The sequence below is a fragment of the Lagopus leucura genome, unplaced genomic scaffold (assembly GCF_019238085.1).
Source record: "Lagopus leucura isolate 7727_CA_CO unplaced genomic scaffold, USGS_WTPT01 Super-Scaffold_806, whole genome shotgun sequence".
In the NCBI taxonomy this organism is placed as follows: Eukaryota; Metazoa; Chordata; class Aves; order Galliformes; family Phasianidae; genus Lagopus; species Lagopus leucura.
In genome coordinates, this window is record NW_024962260.1 from 5497993 (window position 1) to 5521268 (window position 23276).

The 23276-nt window shown below is 42.1% G+C and overlaps 1 protein-coding gene across 1 annotated transcript in view; it reads left to right on the forward strand.

Moving 5' to 3' along the window:
- The window catches only part of TMEM132B (transmembrane protein 132B), a 177191-nt gene that overhangs the window by 128992 nt on the left and 24923 nt on the right, over window positions 1-23276 (forward strand). Inside the window, exon 5 of the mRNA XM_042865912.1 lies at window positions 12304-12447. Coding sequence (XP_042721846.1) covers window positions 12304-12447 — 144 coding nt within the window. The remainder of the gene's footprint in view (window positions 1-12303; window positions 12448-23276) is intronic.

Genomic DNA, 23276 nt, shown 5'->3' on the forward strand with positions numbered 1-23276 from the left:
TCATTGAGCATCCTGCTGAATGAATGAGTTGACACGGGTGAAATTGCTAAGAACATGGGGGGGAAAAAAATGGATAAAAACTCAACAATGTTGACAGTGCTCCAGATGTGCATTGAAGTCACTGAGATCTGAAACAGACCTAGAGGATACACTTCGAAAAACAACACAGAGAAGTTTGCCTTGTGTATAAGAACAGCTGTTTCAGCATATTGGCCTCCAAGACTCAGTATGTCGAAACAGCTGTCCGAGTGTTTTGGAGGTTAATCTGCTTCGTTAATCACCGTGTCCTTTTTTTTTCCCTTCAATTTATAGTAATGCTCATGGCACTCTTTGTGGGCATGTGGACAGAATGATAAATACAAAGCTTTACTAGTCATCACCAAAATGTGTGTTGGAAAACCTGTGCGTGGAAAAGCTGTCTTCAGTCTGACCCTGGCTCTCATGAAATGCAAGTTGGTAACATAGGAGCTAATCTCAGCAGCCAGATTATGGTAGTTTCAGGACAGGATATGGTTAATCAGAATCACTAGCAATGCTTTGTGAATGAAGTCTTGGAACCCAGCACATTTTCTACGTGTTCAGTACCATCAATTTGCAGATAGACATTCTCAGAAAAATCCACGGGCAATCCGTGTGACCAGAAATAGGTAAAACCTAAACATCACTTCCAACCTTTCTAAATATCACCGCTCATGTAAAAATAGCAAAATCTTTACTTCTCATATCCCCCTCCACATTTCGTGTCAGTTTTTTTTTTAAATGAAATGTAGGGTTTCTGGCTTTGTTTTTCTCAAGAGACCATATTGAATAAGTGGGAAGAATATATTGTAAAAGCTGAGGAAACACAGGCTGCAAGAGCTATGCACAGCCGTGCTGAATGGATTGTAAAGCCTGCAGAAGGAGCTGCTGGGTGGCAGCTGGGACAGGCTCCTGCTTCACGTGGCCAAGGCTGAGTCAGCCTGCTTCCAGCCCTCTGTGACTTGCTCAGAGCAAGCTCACCTCGTCTTCCTCTCCCATCTCAGCTTCTCATTAGGAAGAAATAGGGCTGCAGTTTCATTCTGGGTTGTTCTCTGTAATAGATTTTGTCACATTGCAGTGGATGTGCATACCACAGTTGAATTACAAGATTATTGAGGGAAAGATCCAAAACTAAATCAACAGCTTACACAATTACATCTGATAATGAAGAAGAAGAATTTTAAAGTGCCAGGTATTGCTTCATTTAAGAACGTACAACCTTTGGACAGTTTGTTAAAGTCAGTGTCATTCAACAAGAAAAAATGAAACAAAGCAGGAAAATGCGTTTGTGTTGGCTGCTGATCTTAGAAGAATGGCTTTAGTTAGCCACCTTGTGCTGTATTGGCCATGAGAACAAACCGTTGTTACTCAAAGCTGGCTTGCAGTGAAGCATGAGAATGTGAAGCTGTTGACTGTCTTTTTCCGTGTTTTGTGGTAAGATGCCTTCTGGCAGTAATTAATGGCCTTTTGGAAAGTGATGATATTGCAGCATAGCAAAAAAAAAAACCTCAAAGATTTATTGAAACAGCTTTTGTTTCCAGATCCAGTTTATCCATCTTCAGAAGATTCCCACTGCCAAGGAAATCTGAAATTACTAAATGAGACACTGTGCTCTGTTTATTTTTCTTTTCTTTTCTTTCTTGTTCCTCGCCGTCAGAGGTTCAGCTCTTGTAGGTGAATGCCCCCACTGAGGTTCTGCAAACAGATGCAAGAAGTTGGTTCTTTGAATGATGGGTTACCATTCACTGTATCTAAGACTCTGCCATTTTAAAGGAATACTTTGAAAGCAAATTTGCAGTGCTGGCTCTCAGAGAATTGTAGCACAGGTGATGATCACAGTGGGACTTAGGGACTACTGGAAAGTGGGGGGGAAAAGGGCATTTTCTTTCATTTTCTTTCCACCTGTGGGAAGCAATGGCCCCTACCAGTGCCCTGTGAGCCCATCTCAAGCACTGAGGAGGTCAGCTGCCATCAGGGAGGGCTGAATAATGCGTGGTGTAAGAAAGAGAGGAGAAAAAGCCAACATAACAAGAAATGGAAAGTAAGGAGCCCTTGCTCCTTTCGAAGCCGTAAATGTATAGGGGGTGCTTTCAAGTGAGAGCACTTCTGATCTGGAATTCTGTGGTACGTTTACAAAGACCTCGAAATGCAACACTCTCTCCCTGTCATTCCTTCACTAAAATGATGTGTCAAAATGCCACAGAACCATATCTTTTCTTAAGCTCCATCTTCTGTAAAAAGCATATTCTTTTGTACTGGTCTGTCCCTGTAGCAGGAGCAATGACTATATAGCAAGAGGACCCCATCAGCTTCAGTACAAGAAAGAATAGGGTATTACACCTGGCCTTCTTCCTACCTTACAACGGTAAACAATTTGAAATTCATACTGCAAAAGAAGAAATACATGTACTGTCATTTGGAAATTTGCCCACTTTTAGAGAGAAAGGAAGGAATGAATAGTTGACACAGCCAGTTTTGAGGAAGATAAATTTCCTTAATGGATGAAAATGGCAACTATTAATTCTCTTTGAACAGTCCAGCGATGACGATCTATTTTCTCCTCGCCAGTGAGCTGGGCTGTATAGTTATTTCATGGTAAGTAAAATGGCAGCAAATGGGAGACATTCTCCTCCTCCATGAAAGTTCTTGTCGATGAGTTCTTTAACGTGAAGTGAGTAATTCTCTTTTTACTCACTTACTGTACCTAGCTTGTCTTTCTGGAAGATTGGTGTTTTTTCCATTATTCATAATGTAGCAGGTTTTAAAGAAATAATTGTAAAGTTTGAATTGAATAATGCCTTAATGCTTTAAAGGCTAATTATGAAGATAATGCTTTGCAAGCAAAGATAGAAGATATTTTTTCATCTTCTTCCTATCGTTCAGTGCTTTTTGTTGGGACAGGGAACCAAGGCAGCCACTACTTTGTGCAGTTTGCAGACATTTTAAAACTAAACGTTTTAATGTTACTTTAGAGTCTCTACTTGAACTGAGTTTGGCACAGAGGTAAGGACAAGGAACCACTGTTAAAAATTCTTTATCAAAGAAACATGCTGATTTTGATACGTGCTTGCTTTTACAGAATCACAAGTGAAGACCTTTGTCTGCTTACAGAATGCTTCTATCAAAAACCAATAATACTGTCACCTTCTATTCCTGTTCCTGAGAAGCATTAATGTCATCCCCCTTGTCTTCTTATTGTCTTGCCCCGTTTCAAACCACCTGTGGGATGGCATCAGAAGCCCTCTTTAAATGGAACATTCTGCAGTAGTTTCAAATTAAGAGGTATTCTTTTCTCTTGAGTGCATGTAGTCATCTACTGCATTAGAATACATGGTAGTATGCTGCTATCATTTTCCACTTAGGAAAGGCAGCAAGTAAGACAGTCTTTCTTTCCTTGCATCTGTTACTGGTCGTTTTATTTGTGGCCTTCTGTATTTCTTTACAATCACTGGCATTTGTTTTGCTGCACAGCTGAATTTCAGTTAACCAACCAATAAATTAACTGTTTGAGATGTTGCATGCTCAGCATTTACAGCAAAAAGGCCATTTGGTAGGAAAGATGAGAGAATCGGTATTTAAACTGTGCAGAACAGCAGCAGGTTTGAGTGTAATCTTGCAGGAAAGGCATGGATCTAGGACATGGGAAATGGGGATTCAGTTTCTCAGCCTGGTGGGATTTTCCTGCCTCATTATTTGACCTGTAAAATGGAGATAACCATCTTGTTGTCCCTTGCAAAGCTCAGAGCTGTTTTTAAAGTGTTGTTGAAGGATAAGATGCTATAAGGAGTAACTAGAATTAAACATTCAGAATGTAATTTTTAGAACAGATGAAGGCCGTATGGGAAAAGATGAAAGATTAAATAGTTTGATCCTGATTTCACAGGACTTTTACATTTGTGTAATTCCATGGTCTTTGCTGTAATTGCTCTCTTGCACCAGTCTAGTTGGGAACAGAATCCAGTCTTTACTCAGAAGTTCTTCAGTTTGAGGGTCTGTGTGTCCCCAGAGCTGATGGACTCTGGAAGAACACCACGGTTCTGAAAGCAGTGGCTCAACTCGTGATACACAGATGATATTGTCCTATTCTGCAGCAAATACAGACGCTGTGCTGCAAAATTCAATCATGAAAGATAAAAAATGGGATTTTGTTCTGAACTTGAATAAAGCAGAGGTCGTTCTTTATAAAGTTGAGCAGAAAAAGAAGTAATCAGACATAGAGGCAGGATGGATCTGACAGCACTTCTGAAGAGGTACAAGGTGAACAAATAGAAAAATAAAAATGAAGAGCAAAAATGCAAGTCACATAGCAGCAGGGGAAGGAAGGAAGGAAAAGCCTCCAGAGATCCATAGGCCAGCCAGAAGACTCTCAAACTCTCAAATAAATGAATGTTGTCATTAGAAAAAATCACTCTTTAACTTCAGTTTTTTTTTCTTTTTTTTTCCCCCAAACGCTCTCACAGGTGTCTCTCTTACCATTCTTGGGTTTTGCCTCATTATCTTTGGCACATCCAAAAAGTTTGTGGGCAGCTCTAAACACAAGCAGGAGGCATCTTCTGTGGTTTCTGTTTAAGCAAAAAGTAGGAGCAGCTTGTTTGGGCAGTGGCAGTACAAGGACACAGGGTGTACAGTGTGGGATGCTCCCACAATCAGGGAATGAAGCACCAGAAAGCTCTGAGCTTGCAACCTTAGTAATGGCTGCTGCCTGGGCTGGCTATGGGCATGTTCTCTTGCTTTGTATTTTTGCTGCACTGAATACAGTGGTAGGCAGCTTTGTGAAGTGAAGTAGATAAAAAGCATGGCTGTAGAAGTCTGTGTCACAGTTAGGAATCGTGCAGTGGCGTAAGTACTTGCTAATGTTGTCTTACAACAGAAATGTATAGATGCTGATTGTTTGTAATTGAAAACAGGAAGGAATAGAGTTCTCTCCTTTAGCCATCAAGGCTAAACTAGACATGTGAGCCCTTAAAGAGGCAATAGAGAGAGAGAAAACTTCCAGAGTGTCACTTATGCTGCCCTGAGATACGTGGCTGAGGCAGGGAATGGCACACTGTGGGCACTGGGAGGATTGCTGTGTGAGTGAGAGCTGGCATGGTCTGCTGAATGGCACTGCTGCTGTGCTGTGCTGGTGGGTGTTACATCCTGGGAGCAGTCAGATGGAAGCCCATGGCATTACTTTCACAGGTGAAGTAAGTATGTGTAGCAATCTGGTCATGATGGAAAAAAAAACCCCAAAATCTTGTTTGTATAATCACAGAATCATTAAGGTTAGAGTTAGGGTAGCATGGCTAGGTTAAGGTTGGACTTGATGATCTTGAAAGACTTTTCCAACCTGAGCGATTCAATGATTCTATGTCACAGCTGCTTTCCCACATACTTTGTTTTGCTCATAAACGAGTATTGTTATGCCACAGCCATTGTGTGAATGGCCTAATGTGTGCCAAGGGAGAAAGAGCCATGCTCCTTCCTTAAGAGGATGCTCCTGCAGGATGTTTGGAAGTCATGGAGACACGCCGTAATTAATTTGTGCACTCTGCTATAGCATTAAGCAGCTGTTATTACAGAAGGATGTGGATTTCTGCCCAGGTAGTGCTCATAGTAGATGATGAGCACACAGATTGCAGCAGTAAACTCACGTGATACGCAACCTTATGTTTCAGTGTCTGTAGTTTTGCACTTGTGAAACTGAAGCCTTTTCAAGCTGGTGAGTTGCCAACTTTTCCATTGCTCCCATAGCATAGAATTTCCTCAAAAAAGAAAACAAAACAAACAAACAAACAAAAAAACCCAGCCCTTCTTGCAGCCCGATCCAGCCGAAATTATGATGAGTAGAAAAGAAATTCTAGAAATGGTTACCAGGAATGTTGTTAAATGTTCTAAAACTGGTGGGACAAAGATAGGGAAACAAAATTTCATGTTGATTAGGAGAATTTATCTTTGATGACTGCTGATACTCAGGTGGATCCAAGTTACATTTCATAAACTGGACAAAACACGGCCTCCCTAAATTCGTCAGTGCAAGAAGCCTTTGACAAATTCTCAGGTGATTGTTTCGTGGTCATCTAAAAAGAATTATTTGTTCATATGGAAGCATACGTCATTGCAGCAGACAGCTCTACCCACTTGCAGTCCTCTTGAGGTCAGGGGGATGTAATTTAATTTCAAATGGAGGTGGCCCATACTTTTATTAAACAACGGAATATGGTCTTGTTTGTCTGGAATAAAAGAAACACCAACAGCATGAAGTGATCTATGATATTCTGTTGAGAACAACTGGCACAGATCTATCAGATGAATGCTCAGGTGTGTTGCAGATTGTTAAACATAGTGCAGATTCCAGTGTGGGCGATTGGCAGAGTTTACCATAATATTTTTAGGCTGACATTAGGTCCTTTATTTCATAGCATGCTAAAAAAGGCCAGAAATGCAAGCCAGGAGCTCTTGGAGTCTGTATTCTCTGTGCAAACAACTAAAATCAGATGTGTGATAGCTGCTCTTCAGCTGTAAGAATTTCCCATTCCTGCTGCTTCAGGCATATGCTTCGGAGTGATGGTGTCATGATGTTTAACATAGGTTTGGAGAATAGAGTCTGCTGGGACATAATGGGCTGAAGGAAATAGCAGGAGCCCGTCCCGTGAAAGGTCTGTTGCTGATGCAGAAGGCACTGGTACTTAGCTGAGCCAGTGGAGACTGCCTGACAGGTTGCAATTACTTCTGCCAAGTGCACCAGGCTGCATTCTGAACCTTTGCTTAATGGGGGCAGATCTGTTCTGAGTTATGAAAAAAAATGAAACAAAACTGCCTCAGGTCCTAGATATGACAGTGTCTGCTTCTAATCAGGTTTCACCTTCAGCAGCAGCTTTTGCTTATTCATCCTACATAAACCTCTAAATGAGCTGAATTTCCATCATAAAAAAAAAAAAAAACCAACACGGAAATGGCATAAATCTCAACTTCAGTTGTTGCAAACTCCAAGGCAGAGTTTCCAATGTCTGATCACGTTTGCTAGGTACACTCTGCCAAGATAAGAGCTTCCTTCAGTGTATCTGTGGCAAAAGGACAAGCTATAGAATGAGATTCCGCTTTGGAATCTGTATCATGCTTTTTTTGTGCTGTAGCAAATTGTTTTTGCAGCCTGCACTGTAATATGCATCCAGAATAATATTCAATTAGGCTAATAGTTGCTGCTTACATTGTTCCCAAAGAATCAGTGATTAAGAACTGCTCTGTGTGGTTCAATCTCCATTAATTAATTTCCCCTGCAGAATGTATACACCTGCCTATTCTTCCTTGGGGATCCCAATATGAAGTAAAGCTATTTTGCAGGTAAACAAAAGGAGGTAAAGGATGACCTTTAACTCTGACAGCAGCATTTGTGATTTACCATCTGCCATAACTGATGACTCCTGATAGTAATATACTGGATAAAAGCTGAAATGAGGGAACAGCTGGAGACAGGGAGTTGGAGGGGAATGGGGATGAGCTTCAAGCAGCAGGTGTGGCTTGGTGGAGTGGAATCACAGGATCATAGTCATTAAGGTTGGAAAGACCACTAAGATCATCTAGTCAGCCATCAGCCCATTGAAGGACTTGTGTGTAGCTGTGACACCTGAAAAGCTGGCAAGCGGGTGATTTTGCAGGTGAATCCACAAGTGAAATTTGCAGGATGAGAAATTAGCACTGTTCAGCTCTTCATTGAGGACATTCAGCAGCACCGACCACCAAAACCACCTGCATTGCTGTGGGCCTGGTTCCATGTGTGATGTGGACTGGCTGTGTAAAAGTAGGGAGGAAAAATGTTAAAGAACAATGTGAGCTCTTTGCAAAGATTGTTTATGCGTTTAATAAACACAATCTTAGTTGTTTGTTCTCACCAGTGGGTTGCAAAATGGTAAATCTTACCTGATCTAATGGTGGTACACAGAAATAGCTTTCCAGCAACCTGACTTCATTAATATGTATTGGAAATCTAAAACAGTAGTCAGCTATGAGAGCAAAAAGTACAGAATTGCTTTGGATTATAATAATTTCAGCAAAGCATCTAATTTATATATTAAGCTTGCTTAATGGGCTTATACTGCTTTGCTCTTTGATCTGAAGAAAAAGGTGCTGAATAATTTATCAAATATTAAAAAAAAAATCTCCTGGCCCGGCCCACACATCACAACCTGCCCTATAATTTCCATTTTCTAAGAGATGCCATTTCCAGGCAGGAGAACTGGTTCCTAAAGATTCTTTCCAATGTTACAAATGAATTTTTATGAGGTACACTCTGGGGAAAAAATAATAACGAAGCAATGCAATTCTGCAGACAAATGTTTCGGGTCTATGCCTTCCTCACTAAAGACAGTCATTTCAACTAAATGCCAAAAGGCATTTAGCTGTAACATTTGTCAGTGGAATAGGGTTGGCTTTAGGTTTCCCTCCTGATTTACAATTGAGTGTTTATTGGGTTTGCTGTACTGTAGCGTGTTTGGTTAACCTCTGAAAAAGCACATCCAGCTTGTATATTAATCACTAGGATGATGTCTGTTACAGTAAATTGGGTCAGTGCAGGGTTTCTGTGGAAAGGAGAAGGGCAGGAAAGGTGTGCTGGTGGTCCTAGGCTGGGGTTTGAGTAATAACGCCCCTGAGATGGTTCCTTGTGTGATACATCACTATCTTCTTGGCTTGCACTGGTTGTGTGAGTGAGCTGGTGAGGATTTAGGTCAATGTGGCATTGTTTAAAGCCTAAATATCAGACCTCAGTGCCTGGAGTTCCTCAGGGATCCCTACTCCTGGTCACATCCCCAGTAACAGCCTGCTGTGGCTCTTGATGCCTCTCCCATTCACATTTCTCCCCTATTTGTCCAAAGCAATGAGTTGTCAAACGTTTACCAAGGCTGTGTGCAGGGTTTATTTATATTTAAATAAAGCCATTATCCTGGCCTTGAGTTTCAGTAGTTTTCTACTCTTCCTCTTGAGTATTTCTCTCAGTAGTGCCATCTAATCAGCTTTAGGTTTTAATTAAACAGCTGTCATTTGCTTCCTAGTTCTGTTGCGACCTGATGTTGTATTAAATTTTAATTTAGCCTAGGCTGGATAAGAAGTAGATTCCTTCAGACAACAAAGAAACGCTATTAGCAGGTTACAGTTGTAATTAAGAAGAGTTCTGCTGAAGTACTAATGCATTCAGGTACAGAGAAGGAATGGAGATAAACACACACATAATTGTTATTCAAGGATAGTGCTGCAACGCGAATGTCTAGTTTCTGCCCCAGCTGCTTAAATTCCAGATCTTGGTCAAGATCCCATCATAAACCCATGGCAGAGGAAGTAGGAAAGGACTCCATCTTTCACCTGGAAGCTGCAAGGAGTTGGAGGTGAGAGGCTGGCGCTGGTCCCTGGGTGGTGCTCCAGATGTCTGGAGATGCTGTGGGACCTGCCCATGTAACCCAGTGTTATTACCTCTCTCTAGAGCTCAGTGATGTTGATAGTAACCAGCAGAGTTGTTTTACACGCAGTGACAGTCCTTTCTGCAGAAAACCTTGCTGTGGAAATAGAAGACAAACCTAACAGAATCTACTGAAGATGCAAATAAAAAGAAAAAAGAAGTCTGCTTATAAATCTAACAGACAGTCAATTAGTTCAGTTCTGCCTTCATATTTCTTCCTCAGAGGAAACACGTTTTGTCAGTCTATAAATAGCCAGCTCTTAAAAAGGTCTTTACACGGCCTATTATGCTATTGTAACACCCAATGCAGGCATCAGGCACCTGAAACATTGATTTCTGTGGTAGAATTGCTTACGAGTGAAGTGCAGATCTGTGAAGCAGCACCAGCTAATTAGCACTGTGGATAGGTATCTGCACTTACTGGGATGGAAGGGAGGTTCGGGACAGTGCTGTGTCAAGAGAGAGGTGAGCATATTGCAGTGCACCTACCAACGGAGGAGTGGCAATGTGTCACTTCTGAGCCCTTTTCTTTCACACTGAGTTCACAGAAGAATGTAAATCTTTCTGCATTATCCTTCAGAACATCAAAGTGTGACTTCAGCTTGGAAACTGAGCAGCTCTACTAGTTAATAGGAGACTAGAGGTTGTTTGGCTGTCGTCACGTGGACAGTCAGCAGTTGGGTGATACAACAAACGGTGCAGAAGCAAAGCAGCTAGCTCTGCTGAGAACCTGATTCCAAGTCCACTGAAGTCAGAAGGAATCTTTCATCTGTTGTTCAGGAGGGCTTTGGATTGGACTGTGAGTGCTGCCTGCCCCTGACACGTAGGAGCTATGGAGCTGTGCTAAGAATAGGGGGTTTGGAAGCACAATTAGGCACACGTGCACTGCCCGTGACCTTGGCAAGAATACTGCTTCTCCTGATGCACTGAAGGCGGTTGTTGAGGAGCACCTTAGAAGCGTCCTGCTGACAAACCAGGATGCAAAAACACCATGTCCACATCACGTATTCAGCACGTTTATATCAAATTGATGGTGGAGACGTATTTGCCATTGGTTTGGTGCCATCTGCCTACCTCTGATGTATTTGTGCGTCAAGCATCCTCCGCTCATCTTCACCTGGTTTACACAACCCCTTTCCACCCGTGCTGCAGCTAACTGTTCTCACAGAGCAGTGAATTTTCTTAGTTTTGTTGGAGCCCTAGTCTTTCTAAAGGTTCTCCACTTGTTCTTTCACACTTTTATTCTTTCACATCTCTGTTTGCTGGTGTCCCTCTGTCATGGGTGGCAGCTGGTGATAAATGATCCCGTTCAGCGTAAACAAAACCCAGTCATTTACTGTGTGAAACATCTGGCCGGTGCCTGGCAGAGAGCAGGACAAAGAGGATTGTATTTATTTCATGAGGTGTAATTCAGAAAAGCATCTCTATTCAGGACAGCACTTACACGTGTGCTTAAATCACAGAGAAGTCTAAGTGTCAAGTTGAGCCACATACTTTTAGTGCTGTTTTGAACAGAAATGGACTGGAGTACACGTTTAAGTGTCTTTCTGGAACATGACTGCCCATAAAGCTCTACTAGACTATATTAGTTAGCTGGCACCAGCATTATTAGTACTTCTACTCATTTAATTCAGGGTGCTTTTTGTAGAACTTTCCGAATATTGATTAATAATATATCTTAGTTGCAAGTATTTATTGGACTTCTCCAGCTGTCCTTAGCTGGTGGTCAATGCCCATTATTTTCCATCAATCTAGCTAGCAGACAGAAGTAAATGATAGTGAATATATTTTCCTATGCAAGTTGCCATCAGATTTTCCACTAAAATCTGTTTATTCTTCCACCAATTCAAATAATGGAATTTAAAGTTAGATTAGTTGGAAGCAACTTTTTTTTTTCCCCCCAACTGGCAAGCAATTAGTTTTATGGAATTTGAAAAATGAGCAGCAGATGGATTTAAAGCAGTATTTCCTCTTGAAGGCTTTTCTAGAAGGCTGAGCTGAATCTCTACGGATGCAGAGGTGGTGTGAAGCTTTGGGCCTGCAGTGAGCAGTGCTTAAGAAGAGACGTGTTCCTCTGCAGGCCTCCATCAGAGCTGTTCCCCTCCCGTCTGCTCTGCTTACGCAAGGCAGGGTCCTCTGGGCAACTCACTTGGCACAATTAATCAAACTGCAGCCACACTGAGATGCCGAGGAAGGCTGTGTTAATGCAGTCATTAAAGTGCCAGTGCTGTGAATTCGTCAGGATTAGAGAGAAATGTGGTAAAACGTCTCCAGGTGGGATTTTGATGGGGAAAGATTAGAAAAATTGTATGTGACACTGCTTAGTTGGTAATAGCATGCCTCATGCGTGGTTTTTCTAATCATATATTTATGTCCAGAAAAGGGACAACTGGCTCAACTGTTGGCTGAACCAGCATGAAAGAAATACTGTTGCTGTAGTGCTTGGCAATTGCCTCCTATACCCAGGGCATGATTTGGGACATAAGGGTGGGCTGAGCTGCTGACACCCCTGGACATGGTGCTTGAAACATGCTGAGGTTCTGCCAACCCACAGATGTGCCTTTGCGCATGACTGCATTATGGATTTCATTTCCATAACAGCCAAACCTGTAAATGGGCTCAGAAAGAGTAAATCTGTATGTCTGTCAGACCAGAACTTGGTGGTCCAGACACAAATCTTGGCCTGGAAAATTGTGACAGCGTTGATTGCAGGGAGCTCACAGGCTGTGTGCAAGGAAGTGTCACTCCCCTTTCTGTCTGAAAGAAGGTTTTGGTTCTGTGGTCTGATCTCTGCAGTGTTCTGTGCCTTTTGCTTCTCTAATGCTTGTACCATAATTGTGTGTGTGTGCATACAGGACACGGAAGTCCTTAACACGGCCATCCTGACGGGCAAAACAGTATCAGTTCCAGTCAAGGTTGTTGCAGTGCAGGAGGATGGGTCGGTGGTCGATGTGTCAGAGTCCACTGAGTGCAAATCAGCTGATGAAGACGTCATAAAGGTAAGGTGCCCACGTGAGATGAGCGCGAGGGAATCGCAAGTTTTTTCTGTTGCCTTCTCCACCACCAGTATACCGGGACCTAGCCCACATTTGGGATTTTGCATGGCTTTCTACAGTCATAGCCACTTGTGGGTGGCTTCCACTGTGCAATAAGGACTCCAGAGGTTATGCAGGATTAGCACATTTCTGTAGACTGACATGGAGCCATTTGTGCTGGTGCTTTCCATAAGGTGTGGGAGAGGGTGAGGGATGCTGAAAGCGTGTTTCTGGTCTTTGCTGCTGGACAGAACTAGCAAGAAAGAATGTGTTGTCTGATACATCCCTCTTGGGAAAAGTCAGTTTGTTGTGCTGGAATCTTTATTCTCGTGTGGGTTTTCTGCATCCATTATTAAATACAATTCCTATTTTTGACACACCAAATGAGCTCATTACCAATACTGGGAAGAAATGATATCCTCTAAGACAAACAAACAACATTTAAATTGCATTTTAATTCCAGCAAGAAAGAAATTCCTATGCAGTTAAACTGCTTACAGGGCTGTCCTGTTTTGGAGACTCTCACATGAGAGACGACATTCACTTGATCCTAGGTAGCCCTAGGAAAGATGCTGTGGGTTTGGGCAAAAGCCTCAGTCAGGCTAACTCTACTTTCTTTCAACCTTTTTCATGTACATTTATGTCTATTTATCACAAAGGCAAATTATTCATAATTAAGAATGAAGTTAGTGAGAAAAGGCATATGTGCAGTTGGATCCTCAGAGTGTGATGTCTGGCACTTTCCAAACCTCAAAGCATTCTGCAGAGGAAATCAGTGTAATACTCCTTTGTTATGAAAGTGACTCTTCATGAAAGTGATGTTTACCTTCAGCTTCTCAAATCTCTGTCCTGAGCTCTCGCTGTATGTTGGATGGGGAAAGAAAAATCACATTTTGTTTTTCTAGTAACCAAATTTCCATGAAAGCTCTTACCAAAAAGAATGTAAATGACTGTCTTTGTTTATAACTGACTTAATTCTCAAAGGAGCAATTTATTTTGATACATTTTGCTGTTCTTTTTTTTTGCTGTGTCCTATGCAGCTAGTTGTCTCTAATTGTGGCTATTATTTATCAGTTGACAATGAAGTGTTCGTGTTATAAACGCAGGCACCAAGTTATATATCATCAACATATTGCTCAGGCTTCTCCTCTTTGCACTTCAGAAAACGATATATAAGATAAAGCGATAAAATGATATAAAAGATGATGTGTGGACTTCTATTTCTGTTGAGTTTATTGGATTTCTAGGACTCACTATGAGAAAATATGGGACAGAACCAGATACAAAAAGATGAGGGAAAGAACTCCCCTTCCATTATTTCAAAGCGCTGCTTGTTTAAAGTCCATTTAGTTCAATCAGCAGTTGACCGTATGGATGTCCTGTCAAAGCTGGCTATGAAGTTGTTCTGGTTCCTGAATTTAAAAGGTCCACTGAAGCTGGCAACTACTTAAAGCTTGACGTGATCCCTTTGAGCGGAGACACGATTGCCAGTTGCTTTCCTGGATTTCCTGGATTTCAAGAAGGCAAAGCTCTTGCCCTTTGACCATCATCTTTTCCAGCTTTTAAAAATGAGTTGTATTTCTAGGTGGAAATAGATTTGTTCCAAAACACCTCCAACTTGATGAGGGTCCTTCCATCTCTTTTAGTGATTTGGGGAGACCAGACCAAAACAATGGCCAAAATGCCACACTGGTCTTATAAGATTTTCATTGTACTTTCCCCCAACTCATCCTTTATTTACTTATTTCTGATGACTACATTGGGACAAGTCCAGTCTTCGTTTCACTCCTCTGAGCAATTTTTTGGGCATCAAGTCGCTGATAGAAGACAGTGCCTTGGGGATGCTTTCCCAGAACTGGTACCCAACTTTGCTAACTTAATGAAAATACAAAGGTTTGAACATGGTCTTTATTTAGTTCTGCTTACCCCATCTTGGTGATACAAACAGTCTCAAAATGGGTGTAATGTTATTCTCGTGAAAATTTGAGTGTCCTTACAATGGATTTCAGTCACAGACCACTGAGAGGTGCTTCCAGGCTGCGTGTTATTCAGGCTTAATTTTTTAACTGGAAATACAGGTACTGGTTGCAAGATTGAATTCATAATGATGAATTAGCTGAGTTAAAATTTAGTACATGCTGGATGTGCCTATATTTTTTTTCACAAAATCATGTATCTGCCTTTAGAAGCCCCTTTGGTAAACTCAGTACTGACTTTGCTTCTGGATTTGTGTTGACTTTTCTGTCGTGGTCACACTGCTAAACCCTCTAATAAGAGTTGTCAGGCATTTTGGATGTATTTACCTAATTTTGATCATTTCACTGTTAATTCTGCCTTTATTGTTTCCTTGTAATTGGAGAGATACTCATATTCTTTTGGGCAGAACAGAATGTTGCATTCTTAGCCTTTTATTTCTGTTTAATAGCTAATGATTCAATAGACAATAAATGAGACGATTCTTTGATCACTGCTGTAACACCATTATTTTCAATTAAGACACAATGAACTGAAGCTAATTTAAACAGAAACAGACTTTGGCCCAGGCTGTTATGTATTGATACAAAATGCACTCAGGTGGGCAGCTACCTTGGTATCATAGTGACAAAAATACTGCTCAGAGGTGGCCCAACCGACAGGTGATGAGTGATCTGTCTGTAGACAAGGGATGTGAATCTCTCCTGCTCAAAGCCAGATATCCCCTCTGCCTAACAGTATAATAGCTTCCCAGCAAGAGAGTAATTCAGTCCACATTTTTCATGGCCTACATAATCAGTGGTAAATACAATGAAACACATCCATTACTTGACATGGCGCTTACCGACCTTAGTGTGACTGGATCGTCAGTGGAGTCGCACAGATCTACTTGTTCAGTCTGTTGCCATCCCTGGTTCCTGCAGTTGGGCACAGGCCATAATACTGACCAACCATTTTGCCTTGAAATGGCTTACACTGTAAAAATTTGAGATGAAAACATCATTCTTGAGTCAGTGAAACTCTCATGTTTATTCCACCATTGAAAAGGAATGTTTAATGTTTTTGGCATTTGAGAGAAAAGAATGGCTTTATGATTAAGGCGCTGAAATGCTTCTCAGCATTTATTTTCATATCTTCTGCTGATTTCCTGTGTGATTTTGGGTAAGTCAGTCATTCCTCTTGGAATCTCACTTCCTTATCCGCAAACAAGGCTGAGAAAAAAAAATCTTTCCCATCCTCAGCCTGCCTTACATAATTTTTCAAGCTACATGACTCTGAACGGACAAAATCCTTATCTCCAAAAGCCACATTAACTTCAGTGGTCTTCTGCCATGGACTCTCTTGAAGGTCTTCTCCCAAGTCTTGTTTTTGCTGCAAACCAGAACTGAATAGGGGGGTGAAGCTGAAAAAGCTTACAAACAAGTTGTTCAGCTGTTCTGTTCTGGGAGATAAAGGAGCCTGTAGACAAAGAGGGATGTGCTTTTCTCTATGTGTGTGCCAAACCATGGGGCTTCAGTCCTCACTGGTGGGGAAAAAAAGCCTTGAAGAAAAGGATTAAAGCAGTTGTACCATGGCAGGGACCTCCTTTTCTTGACCATCCTGTCAGTATATACAAGCACTGCTGAAGTTTTGCTGGTCTGCTACAGTGAGTTTTGCATGCTCCTCATTGGCGTTTGAGCCATTGCTAGAGAAGTGGCAGTGATGAAGGGAGCACTTCGGGGTGGTTATATTGCATGGAGAAGTCTAACCTGATGAACTTTGGTGGCTGTCAGTCTTTACAGCTTCACAGATGCTCCATGCAAAGTCTGTGAACTCCTTTTCCTCCCTTTAAAAGCCTGAACTGTAATAATTGCATGTGAAGAAAAATTCTGAAAACACTGTAGTTATGTTGGTCAGAAACATCAGCCACAAAGCGGCGTCAAGTGAGGAAATTATAATGAGGACAGCTTCTTAGTCCAAATGTTTATCTCAGTAGTGTACAAATGAAAGGGAGACAGCTGCCCAATTAATTCATTCTTCAATAGTTATATTTTCATGTTCTTTGCAAGTTACACAGAAATTGACTGATGGTTCAAATTAATGTCTGCTGTAATTCACATGGCTTCCATGGAGTTATGCAGTGGACTAATATAGCCTGATTTTTTTGTAACAGAACAGGACCTCAATGGAACATAAGGGAACCAGAGGGCCTCAACCTTCTCATTTCTGCCCACATGTAAAGTGCAATAGCAACAGGCTCAATGTGCCCAAGCAGTGGCATACATTAAAACAGTGGTGCTACAATAATATACCATGAACTCCATCTGTGCAAGAATGCACTCTCTTGTTAGCTTGCTAGAGAAAAGCACTTCAGTGAATTATTTTTCACCTTTTCATAATTTCCTGCCTAATTATAATGAAAGTCAAATTCAAACCATTCCCACCCCCTACTTTTCTAACACAAACCTTATCTTGAACTCTCCATAATTAATGTTAAAACAATAGAAGACCTAATTTTGCTAGCAGCAGTAGGCTAGGCATTATCTAATGCGCAGTAAAACAAGTGTCAGAGAGGGAGGAAAGGTAATAGCTGAACTGGATTGACTCTGCAGAACGTTCTTCCCTCTTTCAGAGAAAAGCAGATGAATGACTGAGGACCTTATTCAACCATTGAGCACAGTGATCTCTAGCCACAGCTACGTGGGCCATAAGGGGGAAAAAGAGGAAGGATAGGGGAGAGATACTGCAGTTCTTTAACTTGGATTATGCTGAATTTTGGGAACGAACCTGCAGCACATTCTTAGGACAACTTACAGAAAGAAGCAACTGCCTGCAGTTGTTAACACAGTGGTTTATGCAGAAGGTCTGAAAACAAAAGCAGTGCTTGTAATTAGCGAGTTCTGCAGCTGCATCACCATTAAAGTATGCGATCAAGAATGTAATGTACATAAAGTGGAGCTAATCTTATTTCTCCATTTATCATATTTTTGAGTGCCTATCACTGCATTACCTGAGAGCTTTATTTGTCATCACTCGCTCAGAAATTAGCTCATTCTAGGAGTCCAAACTCAGTAAGCAGTGAAAACGTTCTCATTTGTATGATGGATTTACTTTTGGTGCCAGTTGGTTTATTACACAATTCATTTTGAACTGGATCGTATTTTTTAAGTGATTTGTTTTTTTCTTTAGTGCTGCTGAGGGGTTTGAGATTGACAGCACCAGAGGGTTAACTGCTCTGCTCACCCCAGCACAAGGCCAGATCGGGGCTGCAGCAGGCAGCTGTGCAGCTAGAAAGCTTTTCAAGTGCGGGTGTTTAATTGGGTGAATCCACCTCCGTGCCCAAGCAGTGCTTTTAATCTCACCTGATTAGTGCCACTGGGTCAGTATCATCAACTCCATGAAATCAGCTGGTAGCAACCTGAAGTCACTGTTGACTTTGTTTCATCCATCTTTGACAGCTGGGAGGCGGTGGACTCTGCGGTCCATCACAAATCCTGAAATAATGACTCCCCCTGATGCTTGGCCCAACCATGATGCTTATGGCAGCAATGTGTTCCTTGGCCAATCACAAGGATGATTTAGGAGGTGAGGATCCTGCCCTGGATTTAGGTGTTTGCTTTACTTCCCTGCATTACTCCAGCCCTGCTCTGTGAAGTTGCTGGTCTGTAGCAGTAGTGCCACAGGGATGACTAGAATACGTCTATCTCAGAAGAATTTATTGGCAAGAAACCTGTTGGAGACTGTGGATTGTCTTATTTTATATTTGTGGACAGGTTTACCTAAGTTAGGGAAATAACTGAATATCACTGAGCTGCTTGAAATGCATTAAACTTGTAATTAGAGCTGCTGGTTTCTATTTTTTCTGGCCAGAAAACAGCCTCTTTGCCCCCAAATAAAATTCATCTCTATGAGTCACAAGAGAGAGACAGGAGAACATGGCAGATCTCTCAGCAATATGTCAGCTGTTGAATTAAGGATTTTGCTTTTTGTTGAAATATCAGAGGTTCTGACATTTAGGTCACCAGTTCTGCTAATTAGTTTCCTATCCGGACAAAGCACGATCAGAAAAGAATAGCACAGCCACTTACTGAATATTAACAGATTTCTCTTAAAAAACACACTTGTAAGACAGCAACAGGTTGAAGTCTATAGTGTTCTATGAATGTGCCAAGCTAAAACATTGGGTTGAGAATCATATTTGCACACAAAACAGCTCCATGTATAGCAATAAGGATGACAGCGAGGCAGTGTACGAGATCACATATTGAAGAATTAATATTCTGTACACAGTACACATTGTACACAGTTTATAGCAAAATATATGTGTGTGTCTTCCTGAAGCTATTTTTAAACACAGTCTTCAAAGCCAGCTTGAGAAAACAGTGTTTAGTCTGGGAGAGGATCCGTTAAGAACAGACCATGCCGACATGTGCAATTACACAGATTTCGGCAGAGATGCTTATGGTGTCTTCCAAGAGACCAGCTGCTGCTTCAGAGGAAGAAAACAATTCTATGGCGTAGCATTTGGCTGCTCTGGGAGCAGAAATGCAAAGGGCATGGATCCCAGTCCTGGGAAACAATCATTAGCCTGAACTGCGATATTGCTCAGGATCAACTCTGAATATTTTATACTAAGAGATGCACAGAGTAAACAGCTCAACAGAAGCAAATGTAGCAATGAGAAACTGTTGTTGAGAGAAAATTGACAAATATCTGGAGGCTTTTTCTCCAAGTTCTGTAGGAAATTAACCTTGCTTTATAAACTTTGATGTGTTGGGGCCATTTGAATATTTTAATTGAGGCTGTGTGAACCTCATGGATTCTCAGGCACTTACACCTCTTGAACTGTCATTCTGGCTGGGCAAATTAACTCAGATTTCCATTGTCATCATAACTGGGGCCAAAACGTGCTTCCAGCTAATGTCTGTGTGAAAGGCACTGAGGTGACAGAGGTGTTCCAGAGGGCAGAGTCTGCTCCATGTGAATGCGACAACAGCCATTAGCTGTTAGCAAAGGGATGAGGAAAAAGTCCTTATCTCCACCCTCTTTGCAGAGGCCATAGTTGAGAGAAGATGGACTGGGCAGCGAATGATGCTTTCTGGACAGCAGAGCCTCCCATTTTAGCTAAGCAACAATTTTTTGAGCATGGAGGTGCTGTGTAGCAGCAAGATGGGCATATGATGCTGAATCTTCCAACCCTCCCAACAGGCTTTATTTGCAGAGAGCTTTGTGCTGAGGCAGCAACCACTACTCTCTGCTACCAGACCTTTGCATCCATCCCTCCCTCCCCCTGGTTCTGTGGGCCTCAATTGCGTGTTAGAATGTAACTTGAGGGTTTGCTTTGGGGTTTAATTGCTCCACACCCACATTTCAGTGACTCCAAGATGCACTCCGTTGAGCTACTTAACAGCAGAGGTTGGGGATGATGAGCCTGACACACGTTTTGAAGTGCAGTTAATTCATTTGACATGAAAAGCACCTACCACTGACAGCAACCAGTTCCCCTTCTCTGCTGTGGGAGAAGGCAGTTTTGTTCTTGCTCTATTTTTAATTAGCATTTTTACATTCTTACTGTACAGAACTGGAAACCAGAATGAGAACTATGTTGCCTTCATTGAAACAGCAGCAGGATGAGAAATATATGTAGCTCGATGGTTGCATCAGGATTGGGGTGCATCTGTGATCAAGAGGGGAATTGGGAAAATCCAGCCAGAAAGGATGGTAGCTAAATAGTGGATTAGTGAGTTAGACAAGGATGAAGGAACAAAAAGAAATTAGCAGTGGTATTTTCTATTTGCATGAAGTACAGGGAATGGATGTGCTTGCTGGGGTGTGGCTTTGTCCTCCTCCAGTTCTGCTGTGTGCTGTAATTGCAAGTGCCTGCCAGGTTCCATTGGAGCAGTGCTGAGCGGTCCCTAAGTGGCAGGATTTAACCATTTGTTCTGTGTTGTGGATGCTTAAGGTCTGATTTATACAAATGTCACTGGACTGAAACAGAAGAGGAATAAAACTGTAACGCACGTAATTCACTCCCACATCAGAGATCTGTTTCCATTGCTAGAGGTCAGCAGTTACCTTTGTGTGTTGGGATCACAGCACAAGCATCTCTAGATCTTTAAAGTTTACATCTGTTTAATGGGAAATACCAACTTAATCCATTACCTCTACAGTTTTCCAAATGGGGAGAAGCCAGAGCATACAAGCATGTTCTGGCCAGAGAACGACTAACTGCAAAGGCAGCAAAGGCAGACAGATCTGTGCTGGAAATAAAGATGTATGCATCCCTGTATATAAAATCTGTGTTACGTATACAGTACAGACTGCATAATGATTATTGCTCCTGTTCTATTTTTGCTGTGGTAATTATTGTGCAAATGGTCCCATTTGCAGTGAGTAACAACTGCTGCCATGCAGTCCTGTGTTAAGTCCTCCCTTAAACGTGAGTGCAGATCAGAAATCTGTCATAAGCCAGAAAAAGGGATGTACTGTAATCAATGAAAGACTGCTGAGCAGAGATGCATGAACTCCTTGAAGTGCCAAGAATGGGCTGTTAAATACACATATCCTTCATTGAAGAAGATCTGAGCGCTCCTTTGAGTTGCATGCATTTATTATTTGTGGAGTATTGACGACATACTCAGCTCTGTATAAAAAGCAGTGCAGATGCTGTGCCTATCCTACAGATCTCACAGCTGAATGAGAGCTGCACAGGGCTTGCTACAATATAGACGTTCTGGGAGGTAATCCTTTATTGAGTTACTTGTACAAATACCCAGAGCAGCTTAGCAGTGAGGAGGGAATGGCATTGCCCAGGGAACAGAGAACAGAGATTGCCCAGCAGGACTGCCAGCGAGGGGGAGTGCTGTGCTGGAGCTGCACTGGCAGAAATGATAAGTTCCTAGCAGGAAGCACGATCTCCTATTTATATGCTGTATTTATTTGCGCTTTTCCGATTCCCGCTCCTACGATTACTGCCTGGATTTAATTTACAACCTCTCCCCAGTGACTCTTTGGTTTCCTCCTGAAAAAATAAGGGAAAATCCTTAAGACGTGCAGTCCTTCCTTAGGTCTCTTACACTCACCATTATCTGCTGCAGAGCAAAATTAATGCACACCCTTCCTTATTGTTTTCCTTCTTAATTCATTTCTTTCTATAGAGGCTCAGCAAGGACCAATTTTGCAAGCGAGTTTTTAATCGTCTGAGCCCAGCGTGATTACTGTCCTCCAATCTAGTTGCCATTTGATGCAATCAGCATTTCAGAATACAATGATTTTTTTTTCCCCCCCAACATGAATGCTGTATGGCCAACTGATGACACTTGGCTTCAAAGAAACATAAAATCTCAACAGTGCTGCGCGGAAGAAAATAACCTGGTTGTGAGGACTCCCCTGGCCGAATGCGTGAAAATAATATGAAAGAGTTTATTTCCAGAAATGGTGTAATATGGAGCACAAAGAAATGCATGATTCCAGTACTGAGGGTGGGGAAGCAGGGAGGGATGGGCGGAGAAGCTGGGAATGCAGCGTGCTCAAAGGTTTCTCACTGCTGGAATGCTTTGAAGGGGCCTTCCAGCAGTCCACGTTGCCAGGGGAGATTTTCTTTCCATTTCTTTTTGTGCCACCCCACAAATCAAAAATTTCAATATGCCAGTACTGGAAAACTGGAGACCTGAGGAGCTCCTGTCACGCAGAAGCTGCAGCCTTCTGGATTTTCCCAACCTGCAGCGAGTTTAGCGTGAAAGATTATCAGCGTAAAATAAGATAATCCTTCCTTGGGCTAAAGTGCTTACTGTTGTGCTTTTCAGCACATTCTGTACGTTATAAATGCCAAGGCTACATTTGCAAAATTTGCGAGTGGTGATCAGGACATGAGTGCCACAGGCAGGGGCAAAGTAACACAGAAGCAAATAAAGGATGGGGAGGGGATATCAGCTGCGTTTTCCTTGCAGCGGATGCCCAGAGCTGGGCGTCTCCTTGCAGCCCCTTCAGCTGAGTCCTGAATGACTGCATTTACCCTGAGATTGGGAAGATCCATCCAGCAGCCTCACTGTGGAGATGCTGGGAGGCTTCTCCTGGGTGCACTTTGTAGAACAAAGCCAATGCCTGCAACCTAAGCATCCTTCCCACTGTTCTCTGCAATGCAATGTGATTCCAACTATTTAGGTTACAGCTTGTTTGTTTTTTTACAGTGTTGCTGGTGAGTATGGTTGTCTAAAGTCTAGTAGACAGCCATTTGCTGGGACCTTCTGTTCTTTGCAAACTTGACAATGTGGCTTGTTTAATCGCCTTATGTTATTATTGATATTTTCATCTTCTCTAACTAATTTTTGCCGAGGAAAAATGTATTATTGCCAACTCTGATCTCCTTAATTCTGGTAAGAAAATGCCTCCAGCTTCATCCCATTTGAAGGAGACACAGATGGTTTTGTATACGATCGTGACTCTTTAGAGAAGGCTGCTGGCATTGTGTGAGTGTCTGTGGGGTCAGGACAGGAAGGGATCCTATTTAGCGAGACTGGAAAAGAGCTGGAAAGGTGTCTGCCATTGCCTGTGTTTCAAATAATTGTTTCTCTGTCACTGGGAGTTCAAGAGAGAGCTGCAGCAGGAAAAAGCCGGAGGTACCTGAAAGCGAAGGTGATTCTAAATAAAGAAAGATAGGATGTGACTGAAAGGCAAAAAGAAAACTGAAGGAAAGAAATACAACACATACAGAAAAGCAGGGATGGAAGCAGAGTAGCTCAGCCCTTCCATCCCTCCTGGCTTAGGGTTGGACACTGGTGCACACTGTGCTGCAGCTGCTGTGCTCATGCTTTCTGGAAGGCAGAGGGGATGCCCAGCTG